At 55.0% G+C, this 22,343-nt stretch overlaps 1 protein-coding gene across 1 annotated transcript; it reads right to left on the reverse strand.

The window, feature by feature from the left end:
- Window positions 1-11,762: 11,762 nt before the first annotated feature.
- On the reverse strand, window positions 11,763-13,077 carry NKX3-2 (NK3 homeobox 2). The gene is made up of 2 exons (XM_086612260.1): window positions 12,663-13,077; window positions 11,763-12,238 (listed from the first exon to the last, which is right to left on the reverse strand). The coding sequence occupies exons 1-2, from the start codon at window positions 13,075-13,077 to the stop codon at window positions 11,763-11,765; spliced, it is 891 nt and encodes a 296-aa protein (XP_086468386.1).
- Window positions 13,078-22,343: the final 9,266 nt, after the last annotated feature.

Raw genomic sequence — 22,343 nt, forward strand, 5'->3', positions numbered from 1 at the left:
TCTGCGGAACAAGTCTTGCTTCCTGGCAGATCTCTGAGATCTCCAGGTTTAAGATGGTGTTTTAAGACATAAAATAACAGTATCTTGCAAAGTTATCAAGGAAAATTGACCTTTTGTGGCTGGAACATTGCTTTACTTTCCCGATGGTTATCCTAGTAGAAAACAGAGATCTAAAGTGGTTGCTTTTTTTTTCTAAATTTCGTATATCGCATGTCTCTAGCTGGCTAGAGCGACACATACAGTAAGAGCCTAATCTTTGTCAAAGACATACAGGAAAATTTATTTATGAGTTCTTAAATGCCATGGTTTTGTCTTGTTGCTTATCTTGCGAAGCTCACTGCAACTAATGGGGGTGAGCATGTGAAGGTCGGAGTGGAGAAGGTGAGAACCTGACCTAAAACGTGGCAAAAACCCCAGATCGAACCTGGCAGAAATGGAGCTATCTGGAGTCCAGACACCTGGCGGAGTCTCGGCGGGGAAAAAAAAAAAACTTAAAGACCCTTTAATCACACCAGTACGTCCAAACCCAGTGAAAGTCATTAATGACTATTGATTCTGCTGAGTTTGGGGGGCTTCTTACTGGGGTGTCCTTGCTGACTTTCCTAGCCTTGCCGAGCGCCTGAGCCCCAGCACTGCTTCCACTGAGGGACATGGGTCTATTCCTTTGCATGATACACTTCTGGACCCCGCAACCTCCCAGGTGCAACCAAGCAAAATATTCACTGAGTGTCATTACTTGAGGAAGGACACTCGAGTCGAGCACTTGATCCTTATGGGTCCCTTCCAACTTGAGATATTCTATGGTTCTGTGACTTCTGCCATTGACCTAAAACCGGGCAGATCGCTTGGGAGCGAGGAGGGGAAGGATGAGAAGATGTTTGAGAACCCCGACGGTGCAGACACAGGTGGAAGAGCGCAGTGGTACTCGGGGCCCTACAGAAATAAGGGCCGGTGGGATAAAGCACCTGGGGAGGGGGACAGTAAAGACGCGGGGCTGGAGTCCCGCATGCGAGGGGGAACAAGGATACGGAGGAGGGACCCAGCTCCTGTCCGCCCCGTCGCCTTCCCCTGCGGTGTTCGAGTCCGCCTGAGGACCGGGGCGTTTCTGAGCAGCCCTCCTCTCCCAGACGAGAAACCCCCGCTCCCGGTAGTCAGTCGGTGCTCGCTGACTCGCAGTGCCCTAGTTTTTAACATGCAGCGGGCTGGTGGTTTTTTCCATCTTCTTTACCTCGAAATCGAGGGCTGAGAAAGTATTTTGTTTAGTTCTTGGGAAAACTGCAATAACACCTCAGACATGCCGTGGAAGTTCAACTAGAAATAAACGTCCTTACGAAAATACCTCGCCGGGAAGCGAGAAACCTCAGACAGGCAGTCCCTCTAGTCCTTCTTTTAAAGCGCACTGATGGAGGAATCCTTCCACTCTCTCCATTACAAAGGCTGTGCGAACCGCTGTTCCTTACCCGCCGCTCTCCGAGGCAGAGCGCGGTGTGTTTGCTCTTTGCGGGGCCGTTGCGCTGCGCTCACCCCGCAGCGCGGGGAGGATTTTATCCCTCCCGCGGGGCGGCGGTCAGGCCAAATTCAGCACTTTCCCGCCGATGACAGTTCCGTTCCCGAGCTGGGGTCCGGCGGCCACTGCTCGCCCGCCCGGCGGCTTCCCCCGCCTGCGCCCCTGCCGCATCCCCCGGCCGCGTCGCCTCCGGAGGACGCGGCGGGCCTCTCGCCCTGCCGCCGCCGGCAGCTTTTTCGCGGGTGTCCAGCGAAGAAACAGAAAAAAAAAAAAAAAAAGTAATCATTAAAAAGATGTATTAAACCGGAGCTGTCGGGTTTGGGTGGGTTTTAAGATTTTGCTGTGAAGGGAAACGATGTCCGAGGCAGCGGGGAAGGGCCGTGTGCGAGGGCACTTGAGTTCACGAGTGGGTTTTGTAGAGGCGCTCAGAGGGTGCAACAAAGGGACGAGAGCACTGAGAAGCCGCGGGTAATGCCGCGACACGCTCGGGCGTGTGACCCTCACAGCAGTGGTGGCCTGCCCTCGGACGGATCTACCTGCCCACTGGAAACACGCATGTGTGCCCGACCCTGTCTGTGCCTCTCTGTCGCTCTACCTAGGCCCTGGGCTGTGCCGGTGAGCACCGCACTGCGCGGGACGGCGGCACAACGTCGGGATCCGGCCTTGTTTGCTCCCTCTCTGCCCTTCCTTGCAGCTGTGATTCCGATATCCACAGTCAGTTATTCCTGCTGAAGGAAATGTTTTGTGCGCCTCTTTAAACGTTAGTGCAGCAGAAATATTTAGGGCTTAAAAAGAAAGCGGTGCCTGCCGATGTACAGAAACGCGGAGTTTCTCGGCAGGGATGCTGCGCCGTTGGTGTTGTGTCGTGGCAGTCGGGGCTCGTTTCTGTCGGGCGGGCATTAAAACCGAACGCCAAGGCTTCATTAGTTTATTCATTTAAAAAAAAAAAAAAAAAAAAAAAAAAAAAAGAGTCACGCAGGGTAAATCCTCTACCCGGTTGCTTTTGGCAAAACGTGTCCCGACGTGGAGCGGCCGGCGGCACCGGGGCGCGTCCGCCCCCGCAGCGGGAGGGTGCCCCGACGGCCGGGGCGGGCCGGGCGAGTGGGGCTGAGGTGGAGCTGCCGGTTTTGCTTCCATCGTGTGCATCGGTTCCCGCAGAGATATCTTCCGTGGTGCGCATCGGATTTCTCGGGGAAATGTGGAGGTGAACGCCCCAGGGAAGCTGATGGATGTGATGGAAAGGCGCCCCGCGTCCTTTTTACAGCTGAACCTCCCCCCGACCCTTTACTGTCTGTCCAGTATAGAAAGTTCAAGGCCATATGTTCCCACGTCCAGGACGATCAGGGCTTTTCGCCTGCGCTGAGAGCACAAATAAACGCACGGGTTTCCCTGGCCGCGTTGGCGATAGGGGCAGCGGGAAGGGGACAGCCCGCAGAAACTCCTCTGGCTCCCGGATCAAGCCTCTCTCCCAGCTGGGGCTTCCTCCGAGGCCGAAACCAGCTCGGTTGCCCCGGGAGGGCGGCGGGGCGATGAGCTGCGGACTGGCCGCTCCGCGTGGGCTCACGTCTGTCCTCGCCCGCTCGCCCCACGCACGCCCACGGCCACGGAGCTGCCGTTCCCGGGCTTGCGATGGCAAAGGGCCGAGCTCAGCGGCCTGCGGAAGAGCCGGGGATGTCGGGGGGTTGTGTGGTGACATCCCCCCGGCCCTTGCTGCAAATGTCATCAGGGCCTCGCAGCCGAGCCCGGCGCGTTTCAGCCACATATGGTGGGTGGATTTAGGTGTCAAAAGCCGGCGAATTAGAAATGGTAATTGTCCGTCATTATGGGTGAAACGCGATCTATCACAACAACTGGAACATGTCTGGGCGCTAGCAAAAATAATTTGAATGATTAGCGATCATTATGGATGTCAAGCCGCGTCCATTAACTTGTATGAAAAAATTATCCTTGACGTGCGAAATCAAACTACAAATACACAGGCCTGGCATTGAGGAGACCCTCCCCGCTGGGCCGCGGGAGGCCGGGAACAGCTCGACAGGGCGCTAGCAGGGCCCAGGAGAGGCACCGGGACGACCGCGCTGCCGGGCCGGGCCGCCGGGCGCTCCCGCCCCGCTGTCCGCGGCGGCCCGGGGCGAGGGCTCTGCCCGGAGCCTGCGTGGCCCTGCTCACGGTGGGGGTACGGAGGAGAGGCGCTCGGTCGTTCAGAGACGGTTTTGCAGGGAGAGGGAGGCGAGGGGCCATGAGCCGAGCGGAGTGCGGCGGCGGGGGGCACTTGTCCCGGGCAGCCGGCAGGCACCTCCCGGAGAAGCGAGGGCAGGAGACAACTGATGGAGTTTGGACTCTGCTGGGAGGGATTCTGGAAGGTGTTCTCTGCAAGGGACACGTCTGCATCTCCCGTAGTTGCTCCGGTCCTCGGCAGGAGAGGACGTCCGGGGACCCGCTTCCCCCGTTCCTGCGGGGGGCAGCGCGCCCCGGCCCCGCCGCGGTCCCCAGCTCGCAGCCGGAGCCGCCAGCCCCCCGCTCACCCCCGCCGCGCCTGCCTGGCAAAAAGGCTTTGCCACCGCACTGAAAACGAGACTCTTCCCGGGGCGAGATCGGTTTACAAGTCATTTCCACTTTGCAAAGCTTGCATACGTTTTTTCTACGATAAAATGTCGTTTTTTCCACTTAAGTTCTCCCTTTACGGCGAGGGCTCGCGATAGGTCTTTTTTTTTCCTGCACCCACTCTCTCCGCTTCTGAGCTTTCTTCAGCGAAATCATTTGTTCTCAAAAACGAAGAGGATATTTCAGTATCTTTTGGAGATATTTTTGGTAAAACTATGCCCTTTTGATCCCCCAGCCCATAACCTGACGCGAACGTCCAAGCACAGCTTCCCAGGGGCCGCTAATCCACGGCGCAGCCCGCAGTTTTTAAAGCAATACGCAAAAGCTTTTTCCCTAAGAGCGAGGAAAATCGTCCGTTTCTTCCAGGCATTTTTTTTTTAATCCGATAAATTAGTAAAATTTCATACATGTTAAAGGAACCTTCGCAGTCACTTGACAAAATGACAGTCTGCTCCCCTGCAGGGTGCTGTTTGTAACCAGCGAATGGGCTCACATATTCTTTTCTTGTTGCGGTCGCTGGGAAAAATGTATTATGTCCGTAGAAGTTCGCCATTTGAGATTATTTTTTATTCTTAACTGGTTGAAGGGAAAGACGAATCGTCCTTTTTTTTTTTTTAAATCAGCCAAATAAAAAATATTTGTTTGCTGTATTCATTAAAGAAGCACTGAGCCACCGTGCAGAACACAGCGGCGACGCCGCCGCCACCTCTGTAAGTCCGCTCATGACAACCCCCACGGAGGAAAACGGCCCCGCGGCTTCTCGGCGGTGCCTTTCGGGTTTCGCACTCGCCACCCGCCCGGCCGCCGCCCGCATCGCCCCCAGACACCCCGCGGCCGCCGCCAAAAGGCAAATCCCGGACACGACCCGTCCCGAGCAGCAGAGCCCGGCACGAACCTCGCCATCCAGCCCGGTGCTGCCGGCAGCCAGCAGAGCTGCCTCCCCTCCCACACTGCACCGGCTTTATTCGTACAGTTCGCAAATCTGTATTATTCCCACACAAGCCAAAAATAATATTAGTCTTCTCCAAGCGCATTTCATCCCTAATTATCACTCGAGTCCTTTGCGACACAAAGAGTTTCCCCGGCTGGTTTAAGCGCAACGCAGCGCAGATCCACAGGCGAAGTGGTTTACCCCTACTCGGGAGAAAAGCAGGGGGGTCTCGCCGTCGGGCGGCTTTAACGGGGAGCAGATCGCCGGTGCCGAGCTGGGTCCTGAACGGCCAGAGCCGAAAGGCAGGGTCGGGCTCTGAAGCAGCGAGCAGGGGAGACGGTGTCTCTCTGAGCCATCACCGCTTGCAGGGTTTCCTTTCCCCACGGAGCAATTTAGGAAACAAAGCAGTAACCCGTGCCCCGCCAAGCAGCCGGCTCCTGCCCCAGAGGCGCTCGCCCCGGCCCCGGCCCTGGCCCGCCGGCCAACAGCCCCCCCCGCCCCTCTGTCCCGGTCCGCCTGCACCCCTGCTCGGACGCCGATGCCGTCCAGCTCCAGGAAGCTGAAAATCACACCCTTCTTTGCCTTTCTACCCGTTTATGTTTTCTGGCCATTCTTGCTCGATGTGGAACCACTGTTTTGGTTATCAATCGACCGTGCATGAAAAGGCTGCATGTAGCCTTTTTAGCGCCTTTTTTAGCTCTTTTTTTTTTTTCTTTTTAAAAAGAAAGAAAAAAAATGTTTGAAATACCTACGAGCACTATTACCTAGGTCTATATATTTATTAATAACCATATTCCTACTCTGGTGGGAAGGACATCAGTCACCAGCCCTGGTGGCAACTTGCACCCCTTTGGAGACAGCAGGTAGTCCCTGCAGGTCGCCACCCGCCCACGGCCAGCAGCGGGGCAGCCTTCCTGCCGCCCCTTGCCTACCGCTGCCAGAGCCGAGCTGCTGCCAGGAGAGAGGAGACGCTTCCTTGGCTCGGATGCAGCTCTCTTTCAGCGGAGGATCTGCTGCTGTCTGCCAGCAGTGTCTTTCGGGAGCACAAGCGCCGGCCTCTTTACTACCGAGTCAGATTTTAGGCAGAAAGCCGCGGGCGCACCTGAGAGCCCCAAAACGGCGTAACCTGCGGCTCTGCACCGCTCCCAGCTATTATTTTTGCAAGGAGCGCCCCGACAATTCCACTCCTCGCCAGCATCACTTGGGACCAGCCTTTGTGGCTAACACCTCTTTCAGCTATGGTCCAGAGCTGAGGAAAGAGGCGGGGATGGTTCTTCAGCCGCCCCGAGGGCTCCGGGCAGCGGAATCAAACCCCTCGTCCTTTGGCCAGGGCTTCCCTCTCGGGCTCGTGGGACCCGGCTGGGAGCTGGGCAGGGCGGGAGAAGGAGGGCAGCCCCCGCCCCGGTCTGTCCCAGGCTGATGCCGGCCCTCACTGGGCACCGCGACATCTCTTTCCGAGCGGGCCCGGGCGTAAATTCACCCTCCTGCTCCGCTCCTTCCCTCCGGAGAGAGCGAGAGTTTGCGTGCGGATTGCCGGAATTCTCTCGTTCCCTTTAAAAAACAACCAACCAAACAAACAAACAAACTAAAAAAATAAACAACCATGTTATAAAAAAAGGACAAGTCCCACCTGCGGGTGATAGTCCGCCCGCTCCCGTGGTCCCTCGGCGGGGCACCGGCCAGCCGCCGTGCGGAGCTGCCGCGGGGCGGGGGGAAAGGCGGCTCCCCGGGGGCAGAGCGGTGCGCGGCGCTCCGCAGGCGGTGGCCCCAGCGGGGCCGGGGTCTCTGGTCAGAGCCTCCTCGCCCACCGGCGTCTCTGCTTGCCCCGGCCATGCGACTTGGCTGGGAAATGTTTCGTTTGCGCCCTGGTTCACTTTGCATACAACGAGAAGGCAAGACCCGGCTTTTGGAAGGCTTTCGGACAGGTGAGGAGCTGTGGCATCCCCGAGGATGTGTCCGGGCCAAAAAGATGCCCTATATTTTTTCCCATCACCTGAGGAAAACCCAAGCTCCTTGCTGGTGTTACCCAACAATGAAGGCCTCACTGGAACCACCACTGCCACCACCTTAAGGCTCCCCTGGCCGCGGGGAGTCTGGCTTTTTGGCCGCTTGGGTAAGCCCCGTTCCGGCTCGACTCCTCGCGCTCCCGGCCCGCTGCAGCAGGAGCATCCCTGCCTCCGGCTCCGGGGCCCTGCAAGAGGAGCTGCTTGCTCCGGGTCGTTCGGTGCTGCAGCCCCGGGGGAGCCACCGGGAGGGCAGCTGGGCTTCCCCGTGTCCCCGGCCCGGGGGCTGCCCTCGGGGCGCGACGCCTTCCCACTGACAGGAGAAGCGGAGCGGAAAAGTGCCTGCCAAATCCCCGGGCCTGCCGGGGAGAGGCCCTTAACCTCGGGACCACCTTTGCCCCCTGCTCCCGGGAGCCCCTGGGAGGCCGGGCAGGTGCTGTGCTGCCGGGGGCAGTGCCCGTGCTGCGGCATCTTCTGCTGCTTCTCCTCCTCCCGGGGAAGAGCCGCAGATTTCTACCTGGGAAGAGTGTGGTGTGTGTGTGAGTGTGTGTGTGTGTGAGTGTGTGTGTGAATGTGAAATCTACATGCTTTCCTGTTTTACTACGCTGCGAGCGAGCTGGAGGTATCTAAACACAGGCAGCCTCCCCGCTGCAGAGCTGGTCTGTGCGCCTGTGCGAGTGTTTGACACGCAAACACAAGCGCCTGTGGAGACATATGCAAAGATATACACAATTTACATTACATTTCAACAGTCGAATTTCTTGTAGCGGCGGCAATTTCTCACTCCTCCTCCCTCTTTCTGTCGAGACTGTTTTCTGTTCTTTAACACTGGAGCTTGTCCATGGCCGGATGGAAAACGATCCCCACGGCTCCTGTACCGATTCGGGATTTGGGAGAGGAGCCGAAGGTGGGACACATCGTTAGTGGGGTTACTTCCACGCTGCAGCCGTGGATGTGCTGATGAGCTGAATGCGTGTTCGGGGAGAGATGGACAGAGCGCGTTGGAGCCTAGGTTTTGCTGGTAACTGAAACGCCGAAAATCCAGGCTAATTCCTTTGGCCTTGGTACAGTTAGGCGGGGGTTATAAGCGGTTTTGTCATTAAGAAAAGACAAAAAGACTCAGAGCTTTTGCTTTATATTTCAAATAGTAAAATTATCAATAAAATCAGAAGTAGAAACGCCTCCAAATTCCCGTAAAATTCCATTAAATCATCGATTAAATATCCCGATGCAAAATACTGATGTTTTTCAAATATCGGATTTTGTCAACGTCAAACGAAGACACTCTCGATGCGTAAATATTCGATATTAAACGCAATCCTGAAACTCCAAGTAACTTTACTCGGATCATCATTTTCAGTAATTTCTGTCTCGAGTAAAATGCATCTTAGTTTTACTAGATTAAAAGAAAAATAGTTTGATGCTTTATTCTGCGCACATTATCCAGCGTCACAACCCGGGGAACCCCGGGGAAGCTCTAACGACCGACGCTTTCTTTTCATATCAGTCAGTTTCCTACAGCGCTACATCCGTCAGCAGCCACGAAGCAAAATAATGAAACACGGTGTCCTACGGAAAAAAAAAAAAAAAAAAAAAAAAAAAGAAGAAGAAAAGAAAAGAAAAAATGGGAAAAAAAAAAAAGAAGACTCAAAAAAAAAATCCTCTCTCCAACAGGGACCCCGGTAGGAATCATAACCAGCTTCGACGAAAGCCACCCCCGCCGCCCTGCCTCCCCATCCACACGGGGGCCAGACCCCCGCTGGTATAACGTGTCCCGTCGAAGCCATCGGAGTCAGCGACTCTGCGTTCGTGTCTCTGGGGACACGGGGCTGCAGGCGCAGGAACATCCCCGGGGGCAAGAAAAGGAGCAAATGGAGCTGTCTACGGGGCAGCAGGGCCTCCTCTTCACCTTCGCAAGCGCGCGGGGACCCTGCTCCTGCTATCCCAAACTTTCATTTTCCCAGGAGGGAAAAGTGGAAGGAAATAGATTTAAAAAAAAACAAAAAAGAGTTTCAGGATCGGGCCCCATAAACGTCAAGATCTGCCCTATAGAACACCCTTCTCGCCGGGCCCGTTACATCTAGAGCGCTCCTTTCGCCGGCGGGACTGCCGACCCGCCCGACGGAACAAACCCAAACCCGAAGTGCTTCCCCCCGGTGCCACTTCGGCTGACGGCTTCAGGAGCAGAGAGCTTGCCCCGAGCCCGCGCAGCCTCCGGGGAGCCGCCGCCGGCCCTCTACCCTCCGCCGAGGGCAGCCGCGGGTGCGAAGCAGCGGGCATCTCTCCCCGGCGGGGCAAAGGCACCCAGCCCGCCGCGCCGATCGCCGCGCCTGGGGAAAGCGAAATGGCAACCGGGGAGGGCCGGGGCGAGGGGGCTGACGAGGAAAAACAGCCCCGCTGCCTCTTGGGGCAGCTTGCGAGGACCGCGGCCGCGGGGCGGTGAAGCAGCAGGAGATTCCTCCGAGCCACTCCGTGCTCAGGAGCCGGAGGGAAGCCCGCGCGACCCAGCGGGGAGCGAAAGGAGCCGGCGCCGAGGGAGAACCGGCGGCACTCGGGCAACGCTGCCGCCTGTGAGCGGGCCCCGGTAGGGCTCCACTGGCGTGGAGAAACTACCGCAGCCGCCTCCGGGTCCGGTCCATCTGAGCGCCGTCGCCTGGCCCCGACCCCCCGGGTGGAGCTGCCCACCCCAGCGCGGGCTGCCCGCCCCGTCTGGCAGCGCTGGCCCGCGGCGGCGACGGCCGGAGGATGGCAGCGGAGGAGGGGATGCGTGCGCTGCCAGCACCGTCCCGAGGGCTCGGGCTCGCCGCGGAGGCTGGGAGGGGGTTCAGTTCAAGGGGGGACGCTGCCTCAAGCGGCTGTCGCGGTTGTGTCGGGATATAAACAGCCTTGGCCGTTTCGCCGAGGACTGCGAAGCCCCATTCTGCAGCCCCAGCCGGAGCCTCCGCCCGCCCGCGTCCCCCGGCCCCGGCCTCCCCGCCAGGCTCCAGCAGAGAGAAAACAATCCGCCGATCCAGGCACTTTCCCTGGGAGCTGCCAAAGTTTTAAACACACACGGCCCGTGAAAGCGGGCAACTGCCGGGCCGCCCGGACCAGCCCGCACGGCGAGACCGCCCTCGCCCGGGAAAACCGATTTGGCGTCCCCGAGGCTCCTCCGACCGCACCGCGTCCTCACCCTAACCCAGGCAGCCGTAAATCCAACGAGCGATCCCGGCTCTCCGGCAGGAGCGGGGATCGCTCCATCCTGGACACGCGTTATCAAATAACTCCTTCAGGCGCCCGGCCCGAGCCCCTTCGCCCTCTCCGCTTCCCACGGAGGGAACTGGCAGCGGTGCTGCACCGTGCACACGAGCAGCGCGGCCCTGGAGACCGGAGGGCGAGATCTCCACCAGGCCCCACTATCCCCACCGCCGCAGCTGCCAGGTCCCACCAGAGCCAACGCCAGCCTCCGTGCGAGTGGGAAAAGGAGGGACGTGGTCTGAGCTACATCCCGAAGTCTACTGCGGGGAGAAAGTCACTGGGGAAATGCGTCCCCGCTCTCAGAAACGACACAAGCGGCAGAGCTAAGTGTTAAACTAAAGTTTATAAATTAAAAAAAAAAAAAAGTACAGCGGGTAGCTTACAAACATTCACAATTCATTTGAAGTAAATAATCTAGTTGAGTGCACAGTGCCATTAAAAGAGAAAGGAAGTAAAAAAAAAAAAGAAGAAAAAAAAAAGTTACCTTGAAAGAAAGAGACTGTAATTACATTGCTGAGCAGATCAGAAATCCCCGCCCCTGAAGGAGAGGTCTGCAGAAGAACTGTAAAAGGCACTGATGGTATTAAAATTTCCCGTTACATTGATTTCTTAAAAAGCCTGACTAGAAATATTCACATTGAATATAAAAATAATAATAACAACAACTTTAATACAACTGGAAAGTGCGAAAAATCGTAACTCCTCCCTCCCCGAGCATAGAAAGATCTCAGGAAAAAAGGAAAAGAAGAAGTCTGGAGTTTGATATAAGTCTCACCCTTTTGTGACATATTTATCCTTTGCCAGGGATCATGTAGTACAGGAATAACACGGGCAACAAGAGCAGGGGGGATCTGAAAGAGACTTCCTTACATTCAGCACCATACAAGGCACACTCTGTTTGCAACGAGTTGGAAGACCAAGGACTCAAACAGACGTCAAAAATAATCTTCCTTACATCCACCGAGGGAGTCCTTGATCTCTTTTGAGCTGCATTTGGTTTTGCGGGTTGTTTTTTTTTTTTTTTTTCCCTCTCCTTTTTTTTTCCTCTCTCTTTCTCCCACACAAGATCGAGTCTCTACCAATCCGAAGCGAAATAAAACAAACAAACAAAAAGTCTACACCAAATACACTGACAACATGGATACCATGAACTAGTCGTGCCGAATCGCGAGAGTCCTCGGCTGGCAGAGTGGGGACAGGGTGAGGGTCGGGGGGGGGTGGCCGAGAAGTCCTACGTTGGAAGAGGAGAGGGTGAGGAACCATCCAAATAATATTAATAATAAAAATAACAATAAAATAATAATAAATATTGTCCAAGGCACTGAGAGCTGCAGCTGGGGCTCTGGATATGAGAAGATGGATGGATGGATGGATGGATGGATGGATGGATGGATGGATGGGGGGGAGGCAGACGGAGATGGGTTTCCCAGCAGCCAGTGTGTGTGGGGGGGGGGGTTGGGGGGGGTTGTATGTGTGCCCCTCACTGGGTGCCGGCGGCTGCGGCGCAGGTGGACAGAGCCCACCCGGGCAGGCAGTAGTAGGGGTAGTAGTAGGAGGGCTGGAGGGAGAGCAGCGAGGGCGGCCGCAGCACCTCGCCGGGGTGATATTGTCTCTGGTCGTCGCGCACCAGCACCTTGACGGCCACCTTCTTGGCGGCGGGGGCGGCAGCCAGGAGGTCGGCGGCCATCTGCCGCCGCTTGGTCTTGTAGCGCCGGTTCTGGAACCAGATCTTCACCTGCGTCTCGGTGAGCTTGAGGGAGGCGGCCAGGTCGGCCCGCTCGGGCCCCGACAGGTACCGCTGGTGGTTGAAGCGCCGCTCCAGCTCGAAGACCTGCGCGTGGGAAAAGGCTGCGCGGGAGCGCTTCTTCCGCGGCTTCGGCACCGCCGCCTCCTCCTCCCCCGGCAGCAGCTTCCCGCACTTGCCCGCTCCGTCCTCCTCCTCCGGCGGGCTGCGATCTGCAAGCAGGGCGAGAGCACGGCGGTCAGGGCAGGCAGGCAGGCAGGCACTGGGATACCCACACCCCCCGCTTCTCCGAGGGCCCGCACCCGCTCTCCTTGCCGCCAGCCTGCAGCGACGGGGCGGGCGGAGACCCCGCCGAGCCGCTGCCCACCCCGCCGCCGGGACAGCCGCCGCGGGCAGCCGGGGTTTCTCGCTCTCTTCTAAGGGCCGGGCGCCCTTCTGGGCTGCCGGCAAAGGGCTCTCCCCTCTCCGTCCCGCCGGGCAAGTTTCGGCGGCTTTTTCTCCTTGCACAGCCCAGGCCCCGCTGCAGAAAACAAAAAACAAAGGAAAGCCCCGGACGCCTCCCGCTCTCGCTCCCCCCGGGACCCTCCTGCCGTCCCCGCGCGGGTGCGGAGGGGCTGCCGGCGGGGCCGCCCCTACCTGAGACGGCGGCCGACATCTCGCTGTCGCTGAGGCCGGCGGCGTCCCGCTCCGCCGCCTCCGGAGGCTGCGTCTCCTCCAGCGCCGCCGTTGCCGGCCGACCCCCGCCCGTGGATTCGGCGGGGCGGGCGCTGCCACCGGCGCCCTCCTCCTCGGAGCGCCGATCTCCCTCGGGGTCCTCGCTGAGCGCCGAGTCCGAGTCCCAGCCCGCCGGCGTCCGCGGGGCTGGGGCGCGGGCGGCGGAGGCGGGCGAGGGAAGCGGCGGGCCCTCGGCGGCTCCGCACAGCCGCCAGCCGCCGGCCGCCCCCGGGGGCGGTGGCAGCCGCCCCGCCGCGTGGCGGGCGCGCTCCTCCTTTTTGTTGAGGATGGCCTGGATGGAGAAGGGCGTCAGGGCGTTGCCGCCGCGGACGGCCATGGCCCGGCGGCGGGCGGCCCCACGGGCGAGCAGCGGATCGCGCCGCGCCTTCAGCTGGGCGACCGCATCGCCGGCCGCGGCCGCGCCGGTGCCGATGCCGGTGCCGGGCCCTTCTCTGCCGCCAGGAGGGCGGGCGCCAGCGGGGGCAGCCTCTCTGCGCCGCTGCCGGCCTGCCCGCCCATAGGGCCGGGGCCGCCGAGGCCGCCGCACTCCGCCGGGCGCCGCCGCGGGTCCCTGGCGGCGCGGGCGCTGCCTCCGCCCCGCTCTGTCCCGCCCCGCGCCCGCCCTCTCCTTTTTCTCCCGGCGGCGCTGTCATCCCTCACCGCCGCCTGACAGCGCCGGCCCCGCGCCTTCCCATTGGGCAGTCCCTGCGCAGCCCGCCCGCCGATTGGCTCCGCGGGGCGCGCGGCGGGGCGCGCGGCTCCTTAACCCCTTGCGGCCCGGGGGGCTCCCCCCTCACCCCGCCTCCGCCCGCCGCCCCGCACTCCGCGCTACTGGAGCGAGGGTCCCTCGGCGGAGAGCGGCGGCTTCCACCCGGAGAGCGTGGGACAGTAGTTGCAGGGTGTTTCTTTCCCCGCTGGCCGCGCCTCGGCAGCGCCAGGCGACGAGCGCTGCAGCCCGGCAGACCCGGGGAAGGGTCTGGTCCCGGCGAGAAACGTCGCGGGGGAAGGGGAGCAACGCCGCAGGCTGGCAAGCATTTGATGCGTGCTGCTCGGGGAAAGCCTCGGGGAATTGTTTATTTAAGGGTCTGTCGGGGACCGCGACGCCGCGCTGGGATCCGGGCTCTGGGGGCTGCAGGGAGAGCGCCCAAACCTCCGGCCGCTCGGCTTGTGGGCGTAAGTGCAAAATAGCCTCGACTGGTTTTCGAAAATGGGCTTTTCACCAGTTCATTTCTTTAAAAGTGTGGTCGGTTTTATATTGGGGTCGGCCGTCGGCCCGTGGGACTCTTAAAGACTCTTTTAGGAGGGCAACTTCTAGCAGATTAAAGACTGGTTTCCTTGAAACGATGCTTTCCCAGAAAGAAAATGGCTCTAAACAAGCAGCTTTTGGAAACTATTGCACTCACGTGAATTGTATAAATGCGACTCGTTGCCAAAACAACAATGTGCCCCCAAGCATCATGCTTGTCTTTATTTTAGGCGTTATTGGCATTCGCAGAGCTAACAGAAAAATCCCCGCCAGAGTATCAAGCAGGTACAAAAGAAATCTTGCGTGATCTGATCTAGGTGGTCCTGCTCAGGCAGGGGGATTGGACTAGATGATCCTTTGAGGTTCCTTCCGATCCCTAACATTCTGTGATTCTGTGCTTCTGTGAAATGAAATGCCAGCGCTTCACGACCGCGATTTTTTGGCGCTGGGGAGACGCGGCAATGTAACGCGCTAGAGCACATCCAAATGATACCCGAAACTCGGCTTTGCTTCGTGAGACAAATTCTCAGGGGTTTATCTGCTTCTTCACGGGCGTGCGTCCACCTCCAATCTTTCCGTACTTGATTCCGCAGAGATGAGCGCCTGTTTGCAACAGACCACGAAGCCACGATAATTGATTATCAACGACTCTGGCAGGAAGTAAATGTTTTCAGTCATCATTCGTGCGCGGAAAATAAATTAATAAAACAAATAATCCCGCTTTCATATGCAGCACGAAGCTAGAGAGCACCTTTGCATGACTGAACAAGAACAGGCTTTATCCCTCTGAACAAACTCAGCCCGTTTTTAATAAGCTTGCTTGGACTCGCTCATTGTCCCTTTTTCCCACCCAGGTATTTTCCAGGAAAGCCATCGCTTCTGCCACCCAGGGCTTCGGTGCCACGATACACCCACGAAATATCCAAAGGGGATTTATTTTTTTTTTTTTTTTTTTTAAGAGCTGGAGGCACATTAGAGGTATCTGGGGAAGCCGCGAAAAAGCCACTTACAAGGAGAGGTATAGGAGGTGAAGGAAGGGTGCCCTGTGTGGGCATTTCAACGGGTGCTAAACAACCGAGAGATGAAATTTGGGGTTGTCAGAGGAGATGCGTGGACGGAGACGTGGGGAGAGAGGAAGGGCTCCGCGCTTCTAAGGGGAAAGGCTAGAGGTGCGGGTCGCAGGAGCTGTGGTTTGGGTTGACGGCCGGAGAGGGGCTTTGGGCACGGCGGAGACGGGCAGCTCCGGGCAGGAGTGGCCGGGGCAGCCTCCCGGCGTGCGCTTCTATTTTTCGGGCTCTGCTCAGGTGCGGCAGACCGCCGAGCAGGAGGCAGAGCAGGCGGCTGCTTCGGGGCCGGGGGAGCGGCGGGGCGGAGGACGAGGCGCTCTGCTCGCTGCCGTCTCCCTCCGAGCCCCGGCACAGGCAGTTTCCAGCCCGCGAAGTCCCTGATTTACAAGACTTTGCGTCCAAGCTCTTGGAAATACCTGCGGTTAGTTTACAATGGCTGTAATTCTTTGCTCATTTACCCAGCTCCCTGCTTGCCACCTTTTGTTTTGTTTTGTTTTGTTTTGTTTTGTTTTGTTTTGTTTTGTTTTGTTTTGTTTTGTTTTTTTCTCTCTCTCCCGCCTCCTGGGGCGATCTCTGCGCCCTCTTCCCGACCAGAAAACTACTGTTTAGGCGAGGAAATGCCTGGGGAGGAGGCCGGGAAGAGAGCGAGAGGCAGCGGGGATAAGGCGCAGGGGAGCGGCGGAGGGAGGCCGGGCAGGGCCGGCGGTCGCGGGGCTGCGGCGGCCGGGGTCCAGCTGGGTGGTCCCGGCGCGCCCGCCCTCCAGCCCCGCCGAGGGAGACGAGCAGCGGGAGGGAGGGAAGGAGGGAGGGATAGGGGGGAGAGCGGCGGCCCCGGCATTGCTCCGCGCTGGCCGCCCGAGTGGAGGGCTCGGAGCCGGCTCCCGGCCGCCCTCAGCTGGGGCAGCACCGGAGGGCACGGGCTCTCCGGCCACGGCGTGCGGCGGGCACGGGGCCCCCTCCGAACGTGTGTGGGAGAAACCGGGCGCAAACTCTCCTCGCAAGAAAAGGCTCGGAGGGGACGGGAGGAGGCAGCGAGGTGGGCAGCCGGGCGGGCAGGGCAGCGCCTGAAACGGGGATGTCGGCGTGGGCACCGTGCCCCCACCCCGATAAGGGCTCCACATCCCCCCCGTTCCCCGCGGTTTGGAAGCAGCCAAAGCCCATACACTGTGTCGGATCCGCCGTTCTGCAGACGTCTGGTACATTGCGGCGGGGAAAACCCAAACCCCCGTAACTGCTTCTCGCTGCGCCCACCGGAGACCCCCGGCTCCTCATCCGACGCCTCGCGCAGGAGCCCGTCTCGCCGCCCCTCGCCCTCCCGTTACCGGCCGGCGGCGGAGCCGGCCCGGCGCTGCCGGCAGACGGGCTGCCCCACCTAGAGGCGTCCCCGCCGCACTGCCCGGCCTCGGCCGCCCCTCGCCCTCGGGGCTGGCGGTTCGGGACCCTGGGCGCTCAGCGGGGCCGTGGTGACATCGGGGCCGGGGTGGGCCAGGGCGAGGCCACCCCGTGCAGGGACACCGGTGCGAAGGCACAGCCCCGGCGCGCTGTCCCGGTGTCCGGTGACAAACCAAGGTGCGAGCTGGGAAAGCGGGAGCGGAGCCTGCCTGGCTGCAGCCTGGGGGAGCTTCTTGCAGTCACCTGTGTGAGGTGACTTTTTTTTCCATGTGTGACGAAACTCACTCACAGAACCGCTGTGTATAGTACAGGGTGTCCTGCTCATGGACATCTTATGAAAGCATCAGATAAACATGTGAAAGAGCACACGCATACATGAAGGTGGCTACAAAACCTTCAAAAAGCCTTTTCTACGATATATAATGCTCCATAAAAAGACCCAGGTGCTCCTCTGGGTGGGAGTATCTTGCCCTGGGAAAAGGAAATGTTATAACCTTTCCTGCAGGGTAGGATTTGCCCAGTATGGGAAATTAATTAGTGATGTAGCCTCCATGTGCCAGCTCTCAGTCCCACTTCTGTCCTGGCTATCTGCCCCCTGAGCCCTTCTCAGCTCTGAGGCAGGCCAAAGAGTTTCATGGCCCACAGCTACCCCTCACTGTAGCCCTCTTGGCAGCACTTCCCAAAGCCTGCATGGTGGTAGGTAATATCTTTGCCATACCTAATTAGAGGTGATATATTTTTCCTAGGCAGAAGTTATCTCCCCAAACTTGTTCCTCGTTTGCCTCCCAATACACACAGAGCAATGCAAATCCTTGCAGAGTCTCCTGCTGGGTCTTCCAGAGGCTGAGGTGGAAAATGGCAATGGCACAAACAGTGCTTCCTTCTCCAACGAATTTGAATCTCCTGTGACTCTGTAGGTGATGGGGAAGATTTGGTTCATGGTTTTTACCTCGGCTGCGCTCCGCTCTGGCTGTGCATCAAAGGCATGTAAATGTGCCCTGGACAGCTTGCTGGATGCAAGAAAATCTCAGGTCATCTGCTTTTGAACAGGTTTTGACTCTATTTCTTAAACAACAACAACTTATTTCCAAGCAAGTGTAACTGTAGCTACACAGTAGGTGACAGTTGTGCATCACCAAAACAAGTTCCTAGCAGGATTTCTCCATGTGTTTTGTGAGCAACTCTATGTAAGTAACTGCTACAACACTCAGCCTTCAAATTGCTTTTTGCAGTTGATGTCAGGTGTGTTGTTGCTGAGATGTCAACTCTAAGATGCTTCTGGACTTCAGTGAAGGAAGGTTATACTGCCTATAATTAAGAGAAAAATCTGAATGATTTTTAGAATCCAACTGAGTATTAAACTTGGAGAAAGTGCAAATATAATGCTGACAACGAGAACTATAATATCACTAACTTGACAACCTCTTGGCAAATTAGCTCAGTAGGTTTTAATAGCTGGTTTGCAATCCCCTTCTCTGCTCATATTCCTTATATGGGGAAAAGCCTGTGTCCTTTAAGACTGGGAGGCTCAAACACAAGCACTCCTATAGGAGTTTACAACCAAACTGAAAGGAACGCTTGAATCTTGCTGGTTGCATATATACAGTGACACGATTTGGCCCAGTTCTATTGCTCAGAGCTGCTGTTTCTGGGAAAACCAGCCCAAATCTCCCTCTTGTTGCTTCATCTCCGCAGTAAAAAGCAGAGACTTGGCATGCAGAGTACCAAGCGCGAAAACAAAACTACCAACATTTTGTTTCACTGCACAGCAGTTTTTCTCCTCAATTATTTCTCCTTGTGAGACTCTGAAAAGGAAACGGCACACGGATGATCTAATCATCCTGCTCCCGAGAAAGATCCGCTTAGTGCCTGGAGGTCACTGGCTGTGTACGCAGAGAGTGCCCTGTCCCTCAACTGCGCTCAGGCGAGACCGTCTTTTGAAATAAATCTTCACTTAGACTCTTTCCTTATATTTATGCCAGGCTTTCTACTACCCCAGTAAATGGCTACATATTCCTCATCTTCTGATGTATTTATCTGTAGTACAGAAATGAAACCTGGACAAGATTAACTTGTTTAACTAATAAAAAGCAAACTAGCATATCCAAATGGCTAGATAGATGCATCTCATAATCATTAATGAAAGCTTTTGAATTTTTCTGTGAAATAACTATTGTGATGTTTAGTCCCTGTATTTAGCTTTTTATCTGTTTCAAGCAGTTTTAAAAGGGGGACTAGTCCATTTATTTTCACTTTCTGATAGAAAAATTGAAATAGAAACAGACCGAAATGACTTATGCTGGTCATATATATGTCATCCATACAGTAACTTGTTCTGAATTTTTCTGTATTATTTACTAGAATGTTTTAATGAATATTCACCATATTACGGTAGATGCATTTGCTGTGTGCAAGTCTCCAGGCTTTTAAGAACATTCATAGCACAGATTAATCATTTGATGTTTATTTGGTACAACATCATATGAAGTCTGGGTTTCCTTTATGATTGCTCCTCAACCTATAAATAAGTAATAACGTTTCCTACTTTTTGTTTGAAATAGTTGAGCTCACATTTCATGTATGATGGACTGACTTGCTAATTAAATCAATGGCTAAATTGGGGTAATATTTAAATATTTTTATTGCTTCTGACACTTAGGTAAATCAAGTAAGCCTGCCAGCCTCTCAGGATACTAGAACTGTTTACATTTATTAAGTGATTTCACATCTCTGTCTAAGAGTCACATCTTTATTGATAGCAAGTCAACCGCCATTTTCTATTAATCTTTCTATCTCTTTATTATTCATATCAGCAGCAGGCACCCATCAAAGGTAGTATCTGGGAGTGTTTGGGACTTAGCCATTGTAAATTCACATAGATCACCAATTAATTCAAAAATTTCAGAATTTGAGATCACAGACTCATTTGTTTCACATCCTCCTCACGCCAAGAAGAAGCCTAAATTGTTGAGATAGGATGTGGCATTTCCGTGCAGTTCTTGGGCAGTCTCCCACGTGCAGTGCTGGCTGTCGGGATGCCTGCTCGGAGAAGCAGATCCAACTCAGGAGCTCCAATACTGGACTCAGGTGCCTCAAACACAATGTGTTGCAGAGATGAGAATCGTGCATCCATCCTGTTTTGGATCCAGGGCTCTGTGACTAACTTCATGTGTCTGAAGAGAAATCAGAGGTGTGAATTCACCAGGTAATTGCCCAGGGTGGTTGGTCTGGTCCCTGGGAGTGTGCCCATCTCTCCGCTGAGCAGAGAGGGAAGCCAGGCAGGTTAGACCAAGGATCTCGCTCCATCGTATCTCCATTCTCTGAAGGGACTTCTGCCTCTCTGAGAGCTTTCTGACACCTCTGGTGGAAAACAAGACCCCCAAGCTCTACATACTGTGTGACAGGGGAGTCCAGGTCTGCAGCTGCCTTACACAGCTGCAGCGTTGGCCTTGCTGTAATCTGCGCCCGATAACCCGTGGTGGAGCAGCCAAGCCAAGCTGTTTGAGCACGGAGACCTTGGATCCAATGTTGGGTTTATGAAGTTAGGGCAATTAGCAGGTTCACTGTGTGAGTTGTTTCCACTGGCGATAATTTTGTATGTCTAGTGACTGCACATTTCATCTGAACACAGCTTTTACATTAAATCACTAATTATTTTGGCTTGTTCAGTGAGAATACAAATACTTACATGAACTTCACAAATACATTAGTGACTGTTTTGTTTAGTTCACATGCAAATTTAACTGGCTGTCTGAAAATTAGCAAACATGACAGAAGTTGTCTGCAGGCAATACAGATATTGTTCATATTTCCTGTGTTTTGCTTAGAGAACAGAGACTTTGAACATGTCAGTTATGGGTGACTGCAAATATGCACCCTGTCTTGTCCTTGTGACACTCATTCCCTCCTCTCAGAATTCCTGTCTTCATTAGTATTGTCTTTGCCTAAATTTAGAGATTCTGAGTTATAGATTGTCTCCTCCTGAGCATTTTTGTGGTGCTAGGGGAGCACAGCCTAAGAGGGTTCTCAGGGTATTCCTGTTGTAGAAGCAGCTGTTTCTATAATTTATTAGCCAGACACATTTTGGGATTTACCTAATAGAAGAAAAAAAATATTAGGGCAAACGACAAAACCCAAATATGTGTAGTGTGACAAAAGCACTTTGGACCTTACTCATTACATGAACGAGAGTAAATGAGATGAGGTTGAAAAAGTCTCCAGTACTAAAGGACTCCTGTGACTTAGTGGAAAACTCTTGCGATGTGAGAGGGACCAGACATGCAGGTAGACAAAAAGTCAGTTATGAATCCCTTGGAAAACCTAGAAAGCTCTTTTATTTCTCCAGGAGGTTTTTCACAACAAAAGTGTGCAGAAATCTGCCTGCCAGTGAAACAGGGAAGGCAAAAGAGTGCTGGCTGGAGGAACGTTTTGGTAATACTTTCAAGATGGCAAGTTGTGATTTCCTGCACTGTGGATGAGGTTATTGTTGGCAGGAAGAATGAGAGCTTTCTGCTCTCCTTGCTTGGGAAAGAGGGTAGTGCGTGGTGTGGCCTTCTGGCGCTTTATAGTATTGTCTGTACTTTATGAGAGCCGATTAAAAACCCCACACTTTTCTCTATACACTCAGTGTTCCAACTCCATATAGGACCACTGTAGACTGCTGCCTGTAGTGAGCATTAAAACCCAGTTTTCAGCCAAAAATGCTGCTGTCAACAGTCCTTCCATATCTCTGGAGGACTCCTGATCTGGCTATATTTCTTTCACATAGTGTAGACTTGTGCAACACCTCTGTGTCAAAGGGACTCCTTTAGAGAAGGGCCGTGTGGGGAATGTGCTATTTTGTATTAGATATGCTCCCTCATCAGGAAATACAACTCTTAACAAAGCAAAGTGTTACACTTCATAGCTCCAAAAAGATATTTGCAGTATAGTCTTCTGCAAAGTATGCAACAAAGTCCTTGTAGTCTAATCTCCTTGTACTGTCACGATGATTGTCTGGTTGAGTGATCATCTCCAGCAGGAATGGTGTATATGCACGTTGGTCAGTTGTGCTCCTGTTGATATTCGTATCTCTGACTTTGCCCATAGTTATCATGGAGGGGACAAAAATTGTTCAAAGGCAAAGGACCTTGACATAAAATAATATTTCATTCACAGGTTTTAATTTAGCTATTTTAGTGACTACGCGAGACCTAACTGTAGGAAATCTCTGCAGCCATAAGGTGTGTTTACCCTGAAGCTCTGAGAACTGCTGGCAGACTCTGGAAGAATGTCAGCACCCTTGGAGAGAAGAGCTGACACCCCTGCAGATTATGGAGGCTATGGCAGTACCCGGCATGAAAGAACTTCCACCTTCCAACCACAAATGCATTGGTTCTTGGTTTGCATTTGGCCAGGTGCACCACTACTGCTCTTAGGGCTCCTTTCTAATACATGGTGACTTCGGAGAAGCAGGACAGGGCAGGTCATGTAATTGCTTTGGTATAAGGTAGCAGCTGCTCTAATGGAGAGCATATTAAATATCGGAACACCTGGATAATGAGATAGTGAGATCCTTCAAGTGAGGAGAAAACAAGACTACGAGTTGTGTAGCTGAAAAGTAGCCTACCATCCACAAATCAGTGTCATGACAGGAGTCTGTGCATTGCTTCATTTCAATAGTTATAGCCCTTTGGACATGGTATGTGGCAATAGTATTTTTCATGAACATCCCAGTTCCATACTTCTGCATTTAACAAACTCCTTTTCAAAACCTGTTGATTCTGAGCCTCGTGATAAGGCCATCTTACGAAAATATTGGGATGTTATTGGCTGTAGCTAGCTTTGATATGCATCCCTTACCATGTGCCCTAGCATCTGGGCCCTGGCTGACGTATAGAAATCCCTTGTGCATTTTCT

The sequence above is a fragment of the Tauraco erythrolophus genome, chromosome 5 (assembly GCF_009769465.1).
Source record: "Tauraco erythrolophus isolate bTauEry1 chromosome 5, bTauEry1.pri, whole genome shotgun sequence".
NCBI lineage: Eukaryota > Metazoa > Chordata > Aves > Musophagiformes > Musophagidae > Tauraco > Tauraco erythrolophus.

Excerpts from the sequence above, each read along its gene's own strand:
- NKX3-2 (XM_086612260.1), bottom strand. The coding sequence starts at position 13,077 with ATGGCCGTCCGCGGCGGCAACGCCCTGACGCCCTTCTCCATCCAGGCC. Across the intron at positions 12,239-12,662 it reads GATGTCGGCCGCCGTCTCAG|ATCGCAGCCCGCCGGAGGAG; the intron begins GTAGGGGCGGCC and ends CCCTGCTTGCAG.